The sequence below is a fragment of the Saccoglossus kowalevskii genome, chromosome 20, assembly GCF_978046115.1.
Source record: "Saccoglossus kowalevskii chromosome 20, keSacKowa6.1, whole genome shotgun sequence".
Classification (NCBI taxonomy): domain Eukaryota; kingdom Metazoa; phylum Hemichordata; class Enteropneusta; family Harrimaniidae; genus Saccoglossus; species Saccoglossus kowalevskii.
This window is the reverse complement of record NC_140660.1, coordinates 19,558,107-19,576,137: the sequence shown is the minus strand read 5'-3', so window position 1 is coordinate 19,576,137 and position 18,031 is coordinate 19,558,107. Positions and strand designations below refer to the sequence as shown.

General features: G+C 39.5%; 1 protein-coding gene across 1 annotated transcript; it reads left to right on the top strand.

The window, feature by feature from the left end:
- Positions 1 to 3,706: 3,706 nt before the first annotated feature.
- Evx (even-skipped homeobox) lies at positions 3,707 to 16,883 on the top strand. The gene is made up of 3 exons (NM_001171223.1): positions 3,707 to 4,269; positions 14,166 to 14,329; positions 14,808 to 16,883. The coding sequence occupies exons 1-3, from the start codon at positions 3,942 to 3,944 to the stop codon at positions 15,339 to 15,341; spliced, it is 1,026 nt and encodes a 341-aa protein (NP_001164694.1). The 5' UTR covers positions 3,707 to 3,941; the 3' UTR covers positions 15,342 to 16,883.
- The last annotated feature ends 1,148 nt before the right edge of the window (positions 16,884 to 18,031 follow it).

The window sequence follows — 18,031 nt, the reverse complement described above, 5'->3', positions numbered from 1 at the left end:
TATATTTTCTGGAACTTTCACGAAGGGCGTGAGTAGACTCGTGTGAAGTAGGGCGATAATTCTATCTAAATACGTTTATGAAATGAAATAACAGTGGCTGGGACCCGCACACTGCATGCATTTAGATCCGTGAATGGGACATTATCGTAACATTAATTACACAGGCCAGCGCTCTACCACGTGTAACGATGTTCATAAAATAGTCATTTTCTCAATTTAGAAATGTACAATGGTCGTTAGCGATGCGGGTTGTACTTGCCTTAGGCCCAGGAATCGGCATGATTATTCATGAGGGGATGGGACAATACATGATTATAAAGTTTCCCACGATGCATTACATAATAAAATGATCAGCCCTCGCATTTGGATAATTTGAGCTATTTTTATTCGAGTTTGTGTTAAGACACGTGAAGGGCCGTGGGAACTACTCGTGCGAGATCCGCATGAACTGAAGGTCAGTGGCGAGATCGAACGCGTACTGAAGTCACGCGTCATTGGCTTTTAAGTTACCATGCTTTATGAATTAATGGACTTGTGGCCGTTAGATTATAATATCGAGTTTAGTAAGTGGTTGTTTTAATATAATAGTCCCGGATTCAGTTCATGAATTGAAAGTTCCCGGATGTATGTGCCATATTGACCACGTGAACATTGCCTGTTGTTCAAATTGCGTGCAGATCTATGTTAATTTCTTAAACAATGTGTGCTTTTGAATAAAACGTGGTGGAGCTTTGTATTCATAATAAGGGCATAATAAAGTACAATTTATTCGAGAATGTGAATGTATTTGTGAAATATTTTATTGTTCGTATACCACTGTTATTTGGCAATTGTAAACAACGTTCATTGATCCCTTGGTAGATTACAGATCACTACTGTCGATTGATAATACAAATCACTCCAAATTATCCATGATTATTTGCGAATATGCCTATACGCTCAACATGGTGGTCGACGAAGATTCAGTTCGTCGTGTCCACAAATGAAAAAAATCTCATTTTACACCCACTGGCAGAACAACAGTTCGGGTGCAAGTGATAAAGGGCGGTGGTCGTCGCGCCGCGTTCTGTTCGATATGGGACTCATAGCGACGTACACAACGCGTGTAAAATATATTGTTTGCTTTTACATGAAACACGCGCTGCGCGACGACCACCGCGCTTTAAGTGTTCGGTCCATCTTTCTAGAAGAATGTAATATAATCCCTGGTTTTGAAAAAAAAGTTGATTCAACTTAGCTTTCCCATAGCAAGTATGGGAAATTAAAAACACGTCGCTTCAAGGGCCACCGCTAATAATGCTGGCCGCGGATGAGTCGTACATGTTCAGGGGTGGGTCAGTATTACTAATGTAGCGGACATGTGGGGGAAAAGTTAACCAGGAAAAAAAGCAATCCGTCAACATAGAAGACTCATACTTTCTGAGAGAGTTTGAACACCGTGACGTTAGCCAGCCATCTAGGTACCAAAATAATAACCCCAGCCTAGAAATAATGGAACGCCCCTTATTCATTATTGCTTTATGATGCTCTTGCACGTCCGCTATAATTATCATCGCAATCGTCTCCAAGAGCTTTCTTTCTCTTCAGGCCCTTGATGATCAATAGCGTATATCATCATGATAAGTACAACTCGCTGACCCACGCCCTCTATCGCCCACATCAAATATTTCATTCCTTAGTGGCGGCCATCTGTCATGATATTCATAATATTGCCGGCTAATTGTTGTGCATTTAAAGGTAGTTTATACGCCGTTAGTCCCTGTATGACGTTAAACAAAGTCGTAATGAGTAATAACAAATTACCGAACTCATTTATTTCAAAATAACTTGTGAGTTATAGCTATCTACTAATCGTCATAAGTGTACTGCTGCGGCGACCGCAAAACGGTCCGCGCTTGGTTGGCATCAGCCGGCCGGTCTGCTCTGTTTTAAATAACCCGAGCAGACGGTCCGCTGTCTCATTCTGGAATTTTAATGCCTTAAAAATAAGATTACAGTAATGTAGTTTTTTAAGATTTTGCTCGTTGGTCTACATCTGTTTTTATCACTTCGATAGCCGGTTTAATGTTCGGTTTAGGCGACTGTAGTGTGTGGCGTGCAGTGGTTAAGTACCTATGATAACCTTTAATGCTTCTTAATTACACGGCGCGTGTTCTGAGTTAGTGTCGCGTGTTCTTCCACCAGTTCCGTTCACAGATATAGTAGCATGGTTTCACATTTTCTTCCGTCAACAAAATAAAAATAACAACTTCACTTTAGTAATTTTTTGGGTGAAAAATGTATTAATAAAAATTATGTTGGTCTCAAAATATAAGCTTTTCGTGGCCGTTATATTGTTATCTTATGTGTGACTAAGATAGTATTCCTGATTTTTCCGGCATAGGTTGATGTGCATTCCATCGATAGATAGTACAATCTTGGTTTCGAGTTGGTATTTAAAAAAAAAAACGAAAAAAAAAGTTGAATACGACGTTCGTTTCGACGGGGTGAGTCAGAACTGTGGATACTTTCATATCCACTATGCACCGGTAAACATCAGTTAAATTCAAAAATTCAACATTTTCGAGAGACCGATCCCACCGTTTCGAAGGCATATATAGTTAAAGTTGTAAATTTGATTCGTGTGCCCGTGAAAATATTTACCCCGTGCCCATGATCTATCTCAGAGGCTCGGAATATACTGGTAGTTCATCGTAACACCCGGTCCCGCCGTTTCCTAACACGGTGAACAACTTACACGGAGAACGATTTCGTGTGACGAGTTTCGCACGTTCACAGTCGGTACGTCTCCATGGTGTATTTCGAACGCGGGTGTCAAAGAATGAAAAGTCGCGAGGAATTATCGAAGTGTTTAAATTGAATCATTGCAGATTATGTTGACTATTATGGGATTAGTCACACGACAATGAATGATGTTCCATTTATCGCCTGCCGATGAGATGTAATTTTTTTTCCCGCCAACCATAAAAATGACATTTTTATACTAAAATATGTAAATAAACTTCATGCAGCTCAATTTTGCCACATTTACACAATAAAAATACCCTGAAATCCCCATTAAAAAGTGAAGATTAAAGTGCCCTCAAAAACGTTTACTTCGTCATCGTTTTGAAAAGTTCAGACGTCTGCGGTGTTGCAAAAGATGAACGAATTTTGCGTGAACGAGAATTTGTTTTGATCAATCGGAAGCGCGAATGGGACGTCGCCGAACAATGATAAACCGACAAAACCCAACAAAAGAGAATAACCACATTGCCGACGTGAATATGCATGAGTCTTTTCCCACTCGGCCGAGCTATCAACAAAATCGGCGACGTCGACGCGAACATATATTTAATAAAACATTTCACGGAGTCCCAAACACTTGATAAATATTTGCAAAATTAAAGCGGGTCGGAGGACACAAGTGTGATTCAAGTCATTATGGCAACTAAAAAGTACATCAAAGCGATTGTAAATTAGACTGTCATGGCGGACAGAGGGCGGGTGATATGATAAGCGGAAATTGCCACCAATCATGTGCTATCATCCCTGACGTCACGTGATCTCTGGCCTGACTATTGCTACATGTGTCGTTGTGCGTGTATATTGTTACTGCTCTGTTTGGTAGAACGTATACGTAACCCCAGCTTCACCATACGCCGAGATCAGTAGTAAGCCACCAACCAGCTCTGTGGAACAGACGACACCATCCTTACCGTACCGCATCACGCGGCCTATTACTCTCCCCGTACACCGGTGCCCGGTCTAAGTTTACAGCTGGACATCCCATACCGAGTGACACAGCCCGTACCGACGCATTGAGATCAGTACGTTCAACGACCGACCGAACACAACTGTTTGTTTGTTATCTGCAAGTTGTCCGCGGTCACCACCCTCCACAAATCGACGTTACGGTCCGAACTACCTCGCTCCACCAACGATTGCCGTGGAAACACACCATGGAGTCATACGCCGAAAAAAACAGCGCAGAGTCGCAGCGCAAACCGGCGATTGAGTCTGTACCGGGACATTTGCCGTCGCAGCGAGACATCCTGAGTTCCCACTACCCGGTCCTCCACCACTCGGATCACCCGTTACTGAGAACGTGCCCAAGTCCGACATCGGAGACAACTTCACACACGTCAAACGACCTAGATGAAGATGAACATTTAATAGTCGATGTCGACGATGATGACGATGTTGGTAAAGACAACGATAATAACAACATCATCAAAAACAGTGACCACATGACGAATACGTCCACAGTTAGTTATTTCACTTATAAAGGTAAGAACTTATATGTAGAAATTGTTAATTTTGTTATTACGTAACATGACTTAAAAATGTGTAGTCGCGCCGCGCTGCGAACTTTTGTAAATTAAGTCGCGATCGGTGAAATTCAAGTTTTCTTAAACTCGGACTACTAATTTCGCTTACACAACTAATGATGGTTTTATGTATTTAAGTATTCGATTTCAGATCGCGGACATTATCTTGTTTTCAATGCATTGCTCAATAAAACTGCCTTCGCAGGTAGGTGACAACTTTCCCACAGCGTTCCTCATCGCGATCTCTCGGAATCCCGCTCTATCATTTTATGCTCCTTGTCGCGATTCACAACTCTATTGTCATCTCATTGTCGGTGTTATGCAGTCTCTTTGATCAGGCGAGTCTAATGATCTCGATGACACAAAAGACGGTAATCAAACTCGACGAGGAATGCGATTGAGACGCTTTTTTTTTATTTGTTAACTGCCAACGACTACGCAGTTCATTACAAGGCTTTTTGTTTTGTTCTACATCGAGGATAGAATGCCGAAGATCATCTCGAATTGTCGCGTTAAAATTCAATCGATGTTCGCTCAAATACTAACTTACACCGATGGTTCGCTTATGCAACGTGAACAGCGTGATCTATTCGTCAAACGAACGCAATTTACATATCTTCAAAATGTCTTAACATTTTAGCTATTCCGTAGTATTGCGATAGCCAGTTGCAGTGCAGATCACCGATTGCACCCTTGTCGTGCTCACCCTTTTAGTCAAACAGAACATGGAATACACATGTTTGGTCACAAAAAAGCAACTTAAAGGAACACCCATTTTGTCAAAATACGCCCTTTGTCGAAGACAAGCGTCGTATACTCCCAATTTAGTCCGATATGGCAGCAAAAAAGAGCATATATTATCGCCAGTATTAAAGCCTATCTAAAAAATAAAAATAAAAATAAAAAAACGGGTCATCGTAGTTATTGCAAAGCCTGTTTTCTAGTGATTGTCTTAAATCTATCGATAATTATATTATGGTACACGCTGTACTGTATATTTGCAGTATTTATTTTAAATTTATGTCAAGTTGTTTTCGATTTGAATTCGATATTTAATGTAATCACCCGCTGCCCTTTGTTTTTATTGGGTAAAATTATTGTTATATATATATAACGAAAAAAAAAAAAGCTTTAGTTATTGTTACGTTCAGGTCATGAATACATATTAAAAAATGATGAAATTTCGAAATGTTATTTAACAAGTTTTTCGTCTTCGTTTTATTTTCTAAAACGTGCAAGAACAAGCGTTAAACATTAAAAGCAGCTTTTGTAGAATCGAATTATTTCTTCCAAGTGAGCATTTTTTTTTTTTGTCGCTGAACTGGGGTGGGGGGTAAACAGGTTGTTCAAGTTGGCAGCCACGAGCCGCTTTGCAATTTTCATAGCGCGTGATGAGGGTTTGAAATACTAAATTTTGTTTTTGTTTTGCGTCAAATCTGTCGCTTTGATCATAAATGACGATTTGTTGAAATACAAATTAAAAAAAAAATATTTCGAGGTCACACCTGCTACTACTGACTGAAAACACGTAAAAACCGCACCCACCGCGGCGGGTCTGAACGAAGCAATGTTACATGTATATTTACCTCTTTGAGGGTTAGAGATAATCGGTATGACTAAACACACATTGTTGTGTCTAGCCCCGTGCCAAGGTAATCAAAACAAAATCTATTCAGTAATACCCTGCGTCGGTCGTAAATCTTGTCGTTGGTACCGCTTTATGTTGAATCGGACATTACCATGGCGTCAACTAAAAGAGCGCCGAGAAAAGAACTCATTCAAAGCAAAACGTCGAACGTAACAATAAACGCGATGCCATCGATAAACCCCTGCGTTAATTGACTCTATTCAAATATTATTTTTTTATTATTTCACGTGCGTTAATCGGCAAATAAACTATTATTAAATGTGATATATCGAATTATTGCAGCTTTTTATCCTCGTGTAACTGTACATTCCCCCCGCCCGCGTTGTATTATGGGAAGTTAGTGAGAACTGCAAATAGACACAATCTAAATCGGTAATAATCTCTTGAGCTCAGCGCTGAATATTGTTACTTTGTAGCCGACGACCCGGTACTAACCGGTATCTGACGCGAAACACACAGTCAACGCAGCCTAGTCACATTTTTAAATAAAGTAACTTTTAGCGCATTTTTATTTTTGTATTATTTCTAAGTTTGGATCAGATGGGAATAATTCCAAAGTTTTGATAATTTTTTAGAAAAAAAAATTAAAAAAATATTTAATTTTGAAATCGGTTACGAAAGTTGAAATTCTGGACTCCACAGCTAGGGATCTCCTGCCACGAAATATACCCCGAACAATTCAACTATTCTATGCTAGTTAGGGGGTTACATATGTTGAAATGATTCCATGTTCTTCAAAGGATTTTGGCGCGCTCTTTGTGAGATAGTTTCGGAGCTACATTTCTATTTGTAGAATTTCCCGGGGATTTTTTTCTCGAGATTGAAACTCAAATTAGATCCCCGAGATCTCGGGAACGCGCTTGCGGCCAGAATTCACCGTCTTATATTACACCAATAATTTATTTGTACTCGACAAATTTTGAAGCAATATATACAATTTGTCGGGCAAGTGTTTCGTTCGGCCGAACGGGAAACTTGAAGTCGTTTCATTTCGAGCCCGGCTATGAGAGATTCACTGCAATATATTGAAAAGGAAATCAAGACGATTTTTTTTACTCGTATCCCAAAATGGCCTTACGAAACAATCGAATAAAAGCACATCGGCGGTTTAGCGTCCGTTCCAACCCGTCGTTATCGTATGTTTTTTTGTTTTTTTTAAGAACATTTGGATGATTGATTGGCATTATTTTAACCCCTCAGTACGTTGCCATCTCGTTTTGAAATAGTGTGGGTAGGGAGATTGCGCTGAGAACAAAAAAAAAAAAAAAACACCAAAATGCGATGCACCGTACCGTAGCAGTACGGTGCTTCGACGCCCGTTGTTCCGCGCCACGACAGAATTACGCGCTAATCACTTGCAACCCCTGTCCCGACCCCGAGACACCAACTTGCAACCACTTATACAATCCTTGCTCAACAGGAACTGAAACAAAACATGGTACAGTTTGTCTGGATTTGCTCGAAATCATTCCGAGCTTCGTTCCGGCGTTGAATACATGAGTGTAAAAAAATGTGTTGTCACTCTATGCCGTTCCCGTAACCACCCGACATGGTACAGTAGTTGTCCGGGGCTTGGGACCGAGCTTTCAAGTGACTGGTGCATTAAAATTAGGAAATAACGCCGGCGTCGCGGTTGGGCAATTTCATTCTACCTAGGACGAATAAAACCAACAAAAGCTGTGACTTGTGTTGCGTATTGTGACGACGAGGCGGAGGTTGCTAATTCTCTTCTCCGTTGTGGGTCAGTGTCGCCATCATCTCTCTTCGTACTGGGTGTGTTAACAGGGATATGGTAGCATGATCCCGAGCCCTCGATCGAAGTGTGCACGTGGCGTAATCATGTTACGCCTCCTGTGTCAGTGATCGTATGGCTCTCCATCGAAAAAGGGTAGCGTTATCCCGAATGTGTGACGTGATCCATGCCCCTCGATCGAAGATCGGCATGATCCATGCCTCTCCATCGGAAGGATCGGAGTATAAATATGAACCAGAATATGGGTGCTATAATTGAAAGCTAAGGAGCTTTGGAGAGCCCTAAGTGGGCAATTAAAATTAGACTATTACATCGTTTTAAGTCGCTTCTATCGATACCATTCGTGGTACGATGATTTTCTTTGACAATTATAAGTGCCATGAACTCTGGCCTAATATGAGACGTCTAAGAAATAAACCACGTTACACCAAATATTTGAATAAAAATGTTAAATACGCGGGTGTGCTACGGTCAACGGTATGGGGAGATGGTATGTTAAAAGTACTATAATTAATGAGTGGTAGTTATGGAAAAACAGCAATTAATCAATTTGGACTAAGCTCGTTTTTATTTAGTTTATTTTTATCTGTCACATCTCATTATGGGCTATATGACATTGTATTATATGTATTGTTTGCCCACTAAAGACTTGTTTATCCAGGCACGTCCGACCATATGGTGTAGAGAGTACCAGTCCCTCCGCGTCCGCGTCTGCGTACTCACAAGCAGATTGTGACGTCACCGGCCATCATATTTCGGCGAATCATGGGCGAGACATTATAACCTATTATGTGCCAAAATCAAATCTTGTCGATTTTTTTTTTATTTTTACTAAGATTCGGAATTATGTCTATGAGGTGTAACCTTAACAAAAATATTGTACAAAAATACGTACAAAATGACGCACCAAAATAAGTAACTTACATTTATAGCTACGTCACTAACGACGTCTTCGTCAGATGTTAGTTTTTACCGCCGATAATCAATTTCTCCAAACAATTTATGACTGGTGCGGGAATGAATGAAGATTAAAAATTTCGATATTTTTGTTTCATGCTTATATGTAAATTTCTGTCGCGCGCCACGGTGCAATTCTACTGCCTACACCCGCTTATAACAACGCACAGAGTTAAAACGGCAATGGCTAAAAATGTTTTTGTTTTTTTAAACACTTTCTCAAACTAAACTATACTATAACAAGAAAATCGTCTGATCCGTCGTTTCGACTTGAACTGTACACTAATGGGCAAATAATTGCATAGATTATTCGCCATTATTGCCATGGTTTGTATTCTCCACAGAATTGAACCACCTCGTAAAATGTATAATTCTTTAGTATCTGAAATGTTTTCAAAAAACTGCGGGGTTCACTGTGGCCGGCGCTCACGGCAGTGGAAATTGACGCAATGCTTTCCAGTCCTCATCAACATTTTGCATTTTAAAATTTTTCGTCGCAATTTTGTTAAGGATAATTCCACAGTACGCAGGTCTTTAATAATGTTTGCAAAAAAAAACTATGAAAGCAGTTATGTGGGTTTATTTCATGAAAGACGCCGAAAGTTGACATTGGTGTTCTGTTGTCCTGTGAAACGTGCCCTGCACTGGCAGACTACAGAACAGCAAAGTTAAATTAGTGACTCCGGGAATGGTGACATTCTCAGGAAGAGTGACCACGAACCGCTGTAGTCTACAAAGATTGAACCCCATATTGCTGAAATGATACATAAACAACTTGCGAATAATAACTAGTACCCTTCTTCTCATTCTGAATTCCCTTCGCGCCCCAAATCCCGCCTTACAGAATTGCCGAGCGGTTTGCAGTGGATTTTTAAATTTCGCAATAGCCTTCGGCGGGGGTGCTGTCGTCAGTATTTTTACGTCTTACCCTTTCCAGCCAGCCAAAATGCATTGCAATCTGAATTGAAAAGTTCTGTTAATTCTATATTCGGATTTTACAAAGAACAAAATTGAAGTTTATTCTTGCTTTTTCAAGTAATTATTTTGTTTGCCAGTGGTGATCATTCAATTCCCGTCAGAAATAACGTTATTTAACCATTTCACAACCAGAATTTCTTGTCAAAATATTTCTGCACTTTTTGACTCCCATGTGCGAAGCACAAAATGGGAGTCTTTGCGGTTAGTGTATGTGTGTGTGTATGTGTGTGTGGGGGTGTGTATGTGTGTCCGTCTGTTCCACTGATATCTCAAGAACCATACATCAGTTTTTGATGGAATTTGGTGCATAGATGCTCTGGGCTTATGCGCAGATTTGATTAGGTTTTGGTAAATTTCATGCATATTAATTACCTAATTTGCATGATAATAAGCTGATTTTTAGCTGTTCCATTGACATCTAAAGAACCACTTGTTGGATTTTGATGAAACTTGGTACATGGATGCTCTGAACTAATGCTTGGTTTTGTTTAGTTTTTGGTAAAAAGTACCTAATTACTAATTACCTAATTTGCATAATGATTAGTCAATTTTTGTTTTTTCCACTGATATCTCAAGTACTAATTATCACATTTAAATGAAACTTTGTACATGGATGCTGTAGACAATTGTGGGTTAAAATCATATTAATTACTAATTTACATAATTAACCACTTTTAAGCTATCACACTGATATCTAAAGTACTAATTATTCCATTTCAATGAAACTCAGTGCAAAGATGCTCTAGGACAAACCTGATTAGTTTGGGGTTAAAATCTGTTTATATTAATTCCCTAATTAGCATAATAATTTATAATTTTTGTGGGTTCCAATCACATGTCAATAAAACTTGGTACATAGATGGTCTGTTACATTGCGCAGACCTCATTAGTTTTCCATTAAAATCTGTTCATATTAATTTTCTAATTAAACTAATGCATTATTAGTTTTCGGCTTTTCCATCACTATCACTATCTATGACAAGTAATTTTGAATTATATTAATGTGTCTCCAATACTCTCAGCACATGGGAGTTCTTTCTAAGCTTTCTTTGATTTCTCAATATTTCTGAAAAAATGAACTTAAATTTTGGAGCCAAAGGACAAAATCTTAGTAAATTTTCAGTTTTTTATCCAAACATTTGGTTATTCAGTTTTTGTCCCGATTTTCATAAGGCAAGTGCAGACTAAAAACGGGACTATTTTGTGACCTTGTGTCGAAAAAGGTAAAGGACGCGGCGTGTTCTTTACGACTTGAAACTAATAGCGACTTACACAACACGTGTAAATACATTGTTTGCATGAAATTCAAACCACCGTCCTTCGAGCTATAAGAATATTGTTTCTTGACTTCTAAGAGTCATTTTATGCAACAGGCGCTCATATGTAGAACCCTTTCCACGTAAATATGCTTCCCTTTCTCCAGCTTCGTCGGCCTCGGATCAGAGCAGTCCGAAAATGGGTCGGCCAAAAATAAATAAAATACGTTTCATGACTTATCCATCTACTGATTTTATCGGCTCGACAAAAGACCGTATTGTATGTTTCCAGATTCGAAGCGCATTGTGATTTCATCACCGTATTTTGCCCGCTGTAAAATTAGCCGCTTGACAGTAACTGATGACAAAAATTCCCTAGCTTTTGTCGTATTTCATCCAAAATAATAGTGGGTTGATCATTATAGCCGCCAATTTGTCCTTGTGTGTATACTCCCTGGTAGGGGACAGGTGGCAGTTTGCCCGTACAAATCACAAAAATTGGGGCCGGTGCTATTTTACAATTAATTCATGCAGAGTGAATGGCACGTTTTCTGAATTTTGAGTGACAGTTTGAACTGGGCGACATTTACTGGTATGCTGTAGTTATAATTGTGTTTCTTGATATACTGCTTTCCGAAATACTACATTATAGGGATATCAGTACCCATATAAGCTCAGCCACGCGATCACCGCCCAGTTCCGCAAATACGGTGAATTGTATAACAACAACTAGCCGCTGCCGGTGCCTGCGTTACATGAACAGCCTGAATATTGTGGCGACTTTCGCGCAAATTTTTGTTAATGTATTTTTAAATCGTACTCGTAAATTGTAAGACTGGTTTGGTGCTTACACGTAATTGACATTAAAATAGCTCAAACAAAATGGTGGCCGCCAGACGTTGTGGTTGGAGGACACCATCCACGAACACACACCTCTCTCTCGCCTTGGGTCATTCGTTGCCAGGTGTGACATAGGTTGTGTTGCTACCGCAAGAGATACCTTAAAACTAGTCGATGCATTGTGCAATCCATCGGGATAATTTAAAAAAAAATGAAATTACTTGAACGAACGAATGAATGAATGAATGAATGAATGAAAATGTTGGGACTAGAAAATTTTGTTTTCGAATTTGTTTGAGTACGTGCGAGATTATTGTCCTCCTTTATGTGAATTGTTTTGGCCACAAAATTATCCACACCTTCGATCAGTTTTCAACCGGGAAACAAATTGCGTGTATATATGACAGTGTACCACCACGAAACATGAAAAATGTTGGTCGAAATTTTAGCGAAAATTGGGTTGTGAATACTATTTTGGAATTCGAGTTGGATTGGTACCGTAGCGAGAAAGGGCGCGTGCGAGAGATCACCGATGGCGTTTATTGGTAGTCTGACACGACATGTAAATTTGTTTTCATCAGTTTTATAATAATAATAATAATAATATAATTAGGATTTTTAGTCGAATTTCCATATTTTGCATATTTTGCGTTGGCGAAACAAATAGCTAAATTAGAAGGATTTGAATAGGTGCTGGTAGGCATATTATTGTGGGTCAATACGTCCGTCGAAGAAAAATATGGCGGGAGAAAAAACAAAAAATAATTATATGGACACGTTTTCCTCGTGTACACATCCTCAACACGAACTGCACTCAGTGCTCCGAGGGTGATCTTATAGCTGTGGCAAAACAAGTTCTAATCTCCCAAATGTCTGAGTTGAGTTCACACAACTGGAATGTTCAACCACTCGTTCTTGAAACTACAGTCTGCTCCAAGCTCATGGTGGCGCAAAACAACGATCAGTAAAGTCACTCCCTTGTACACGATTCGTTTAAATCAATTCAGCCATCTGCACCGTGACGTTGTGGTGGTTTCGAATATTTTTTTTATTTTTTTTTTAAATATCACTCACCTTGACGATTAAATACAGTGCGAGTATTTAAGCAGACTATGAAAATATACCACCGTCGCTTAGCAACCGAGCGTCAATTTGTGTTCTTCTACCCGCAGATATGTTCGCTGCCATGTACCCAAGGCACTAAGATCACTGATCTCAGTGGAGTAAATAATCCGTTTACAATTAAACAACAGACCTTCATAATTTCGTTCTGTTTATTCTTAGCCAATTCCACTAAAAGATCATATCGTGATAAACGAACACATAATCGCTATTATTTTTATCTTCTCTCTTCTGTAAAGTAGCGTTCGTCCCAAAATTACCCATGATTCTTTGCGATTCAACGTGGTTATCGACAAGGATTCAGTTCGTCGTGGAAAAATTTCATTTCAACCGACTGGCAAAACAACAGTTTAGATGTAAAGGTGGAAGGGCGGTGGTCGTCGCGCCGCGTCCTGTTCGATATGGGACTCATAGTGACGTATACAACGCGACTAACAGCGCGCGACGACCACCGCCCTTCAAATAGGAAGTGTTTTCACTGGACGATATCTGGGTCGTCTGGCTGGTCAAATCACAAAATTGGCGCCATCAATCGGTGACCCTTTTGCAGGATCACGTGGGAAACTAAACACATTTTGAAGTCAATAAATGTTTTTAGCTCAGTTTTTCGTGTTTTTCTTTCTTGATACATTTTTTAAAATCGACTTACCGACCAGCACATGTGTTCTCATTTAATTTCCATTAAATTAATTTCAAACAAAACCAAATTTAAATTTTACACGTTAATTAAACAGTTGATAATGTTCGGAAGAAGGGACGGGAACTCGGCTTCAATAAGTCAATTAGCCACATGGTCAAGTTAGTACATACACGACTCCGTATTCAGTAACATATGTTACCCATCTGCTGGTGAACCATGCGGGCATGGTATTTTTTTCCGAGGTCGTTTCTCATTATTCGAACAATTTGTGCAGTTTGAAAGTACTCTTACCCGACCTATCAGACGGATTATGATTTTAAGAACAAAAATCAAATTTGCAGAACTTCTTCTTTTAAAGCGGGGGAGTCGTCGCCTGCGCATGCGTCAGATGGCCATAGCGTGTCATTGTTTACAAACAAGCGTCTACCCACGAGCTTTTGCGTTGTTAGCGTGTGTTGTTACCGTCGCTTGGGACTCAATTCCCGTGTGTGTGCAGGTGACGACCCTCCCGCTTTAATTTAAGCGTGATTTGTTCGCCAGAAACGGGTTTGCGAATGACTAATTTGAGCGCGTTTTTCAAACATTTCGATTGTCGTTTTACCTTCCCACTGCAAGAAACGGGTTAGCAGAAAACTAATTGCAGTTTTTCATTTGATTTCAGGAGATAATTCTCTGGACAGCAATCAACCGAGGCGGTACCGCACCGCCTTCACCAGAGAGCAGTTAGCGAGGTTGGAAAAAGAATTCCTCCGCGAAAATTACGTGTCTCGTCCAAAACGATGTGAACTAGCAGCATCACTGAATCTACCTGAAACAACAATCAAGGTCAGTCAGCTACATGTTCTCGCCTTTCCCATTTCTTAGTTCTCCATCTCAAAATTTACGTCGCGTGGTTTTAGAACGAAAATTATGATTTATCAAAGCTTGTCAGTTGTTTGAAGGGCGGTGGTCGTCGCGCCGCGCATGTGCGACATTCTTATTGGAATGATCATGAGTACTTGTTTTGACCAAGGCGCAACGTACACTAATTGCCACCGGTGACTCCTTCGATACCTTCCAATTCCCAAAGAAGTTTCATAGTTAAAGCTTAGTAACGTCTCAATGTGTACTCGTTGTCTGCCCAATAGTCAAAGTCGACATCCTACAGGTTCGTACGGGTCCCATATCTAGCGCATGCCTGGCGCGACGACCACCGCCCTTTAATTGTTAGGACAAGGTGCGAGACGTTTTAAAAGTTATCTGAAATTGTTGCCAAATTGATTTTTGTTAAACTAATTTGTTGTGTATTTGTGTATTTTTTTAGGTTTGGTTTCAAAACCGTCGGATGAAGGACAAGCGCCAGCGTATGGCATTGGCATGGCCACACCCGGCTGACCCGAGCTTTTACAATTTTATGCTGAACGCCTCACGATTTGGATATCCCGGCATGCCATTGCCATATTACCACCCAGCGATGTCGTCATTTCCGACCGCTGCACCACCACCGCCACCGCCACCACCTCCACCACCAGCTTCTATGTACAGTAACTATGCGATGCATCTGCGAAACCGTGCGGACTTGCTACGTAGTCTGTCGCACCCGTACGCAAGATTGGGCTCCCCGATCGATCTTCTACACAGAAACGGATCATCGTCATACCCGCGACTTCCAACCAGTATGTCGACGCCATGTTCGTGCCCTTACGGAATACTGTGCACGCGGTCACACCAGCAAACATCGCCGTGTGCACCTGACTGTCACGTGACGTCATCGCCGGTCTCGCGAGATTCAACAGACACTGTTGTTGCAGCATCATTAAGTAGTACGCCAACCACAAGTCATTTTACCAGTACATAATATGATGAAAAGTGGACACAAAGACATTCTCAACTGTGACAATGAATCAAAATATTTTATAGCAAACAGATTGTATTATTTTACTTGAACCTACTAGTATAGTGAATACAGTGACCGTTGGTGGGTGACTGGTTGGAAAATGGTAACATTGTTACTCTTAGCCGATTATTATTTTACAAATAGGACTTTATCTGGCCGAGACAAGTAATGTGGTGAATTACATGTAGGCGTGAAATTTTATAATATATTTACAAAACATTAACCCTGGAACTTTGAACCCCTCACGTTTCATTTAAATCCAAAGAATACGCTTTCATTGGGTAATTAATTACCCGTGAGTCTTTGCGGTTTTTATTTTAATCATTGGCTGATTTACTGCCGTGATTCCGTTTACGCGAATTCTTTTCCATTGTCATCTGAAATTTTCGAACGAATAATTTAAATCTTAAAAAACATTCGTGCCTTCATGAAATTCACTATATATATAACTTTGAGTATATTTACATTATACTTAGTACGTACATGTAAACCTAAGCGCATGCGTATTTTCAGTAATTTATCATTTCATAAAATACTTGGTACTTACTTTTCATGCAAGCAATATTCAAATTATACTCAAAGTTATCTAACTTGTCTCTTTAATTTCAAGCGGGTGAGTCGTCACTTGCGCATGCGTCAGATGGCCATAGCATGTCATTGTTTACAAACAAGCGTCTACCCATGAGGCTTTGCGTTTTTAGCGTGTGTTGTTGTGACTCAATTTCCGCGCGTGCGCAGGTGACGAACCTCCCGCTTTAAAGAGGTTTGAGCCGAATTGAAGATTATATGTCATGTTCGTCAAAGAAATTGGGTCACCGGACTATTTTTCGAGATATAAAATTCTCAAATGTCATGGAAAATGTTCCAAATTGTTATTTTTACACGGATATAAATGATGAGACTATTTCTTTATATCTCAAAATTTCGTTGAAAATGGATGAAAAGATCATAGACTACTTTTGATATGAATCCTAATATTTAGAAAAATGACATATAATTTAGTAAGTTTCTATAGTGATAATAGTTTTCCTTTACATACAAGATGAGGTTATTTCCCATAATGCATTGCGCATATGCGCAGTGACATGCTCAGTGGTGAAACATTTGAATTTGGCTCAAACTGACTTAATGTGGCAAAGCATAGTTCCTATGGGCGAAGTGAATTTTGGACAAACATTTGGAACTGATATGTCATATGACAACGTCCTCCATGTTGTCACGGGGTAGATAGTTTGCCACTTGCCACGCATGTGATGTGGGAAATAATTTCGAACAGTGACAGCGTGCTGAATTCGTAGAATATGAAATTTGCATCCCACAATGCACTATCGTCTTCCGGATTTGAAGTCACACATCAATGGCGACACCTGATTTTGCCAGTATGCGGTGTCATTTTTGTTGTTGTAAATATGTGAAATTTTAGGCACGATTTTGTGATGCCATCGCAACTTCTGGGATGTCTCTATATGACGTAATTATGAAATAAATGTTTAAATCATGGTATATATGTTGTGACGTCATTTTCTTCTACCAATCGAATCTAGTTATGAAACTACATTTATAGAAATCGGTCATTGATTTTCTTCTAGACTGGCCCAGCTGTGGTAATTCAGTTATAAAAAAAATGGAAAAAAGGGGGACTGAACGCGAAACAACCACAGGGTTGTGTGTGATTTTGTGGTTACAGGGGATTTCGCGTTAACACCTCCATTTCGCTATTTTTGACTCCCATGTGCGAAGCACAAAATGGGAGTCTTTGCAGTTAGTGTGTGTGTATGTGTGTATGTGTGTATGTGTGTATGTGTGTGTGTGTGTATGTGTGTCCGACTGTTCCACTGCTATCTCAAGAACCATACATCGGTTTTTGATGAAACTTGGTGCATAGATGCTCTGGGCCAATGCGCAGATTTGATTAAGTTTTGGTAAAAATCCATGCTCGTTAATTACCTAATTTGCATGATAATTAGCTAATTTTTAGCTGTTCTATGACTGTTCCACTGATATCTAAAGAACCACTCATTGGATTTTGATGAAACTTGGTACATAGATGCTCTGAACATATGCGCAGATTTGATTAATTTTTGGTAAAAATCCGTGCATATTAATTACCTAATTTACATGATAATTAGCTATTTTTTAGTGGTTCCATGACTGTTCCACTGATATCTAAACAACCACTCATTGGATTTTGATGAAACTTGGTACATAGATGCTCTGAACTAATGCTAGGTTTTGATTAGTTTTTGGTAATAATCCGCGGATACTAATTACCTAATTTGCATAATGATTAGTCAATTTTCGGTTTTTCCACTGATATCTCAAGTACTAATCATCACATTTCAAATGAAACTTGGTACATAGATGTCATACGACACTGCACAGACCTGATAGTTTTTATGGTAATATCAGTACATATTAATTACCTAATTTGCATAATTAATTAATTTTCAGCATTTGATATAAGTAGTTAGCATTACATTTCAATGAAACTTGGTACTTACATACTCAAGGACTATGCAGAGATTGATTGTTTTCGATAAATATTTGTGCATATTAATCACCTAATTTGCATAATTAGTTAATTTTCAGCTTTTCCATGGGTATCTCAAGTACTAATCATCGCATTTCAATGAAACTTGGTACATAGATCC

Bases quoted from the DNA above. Each gene is read 5' to 3' on its own strand.
- Evx (NM_001171223.1), top strand. From the start codon at position 3,942: ATGGAGTCATACGCCGAAAAAAACAGCGCAGAGTCGCAGCGCAAACCG. The intron at 4,270-14,165 runs GTAAGAACTTAT...ATTTGATTTCAG, and splicing joins TAGTTATTTCACTTATAAAG to GAGATAATTCTCTGGACAGC. The intron at 14,330-14,807 runs GTCAGTCAGCTA...GTATTTTTTTAG, and splicing joins TACCTGAAACAACAATCAAG to GTTTGGTTTCAAAACCGTCG.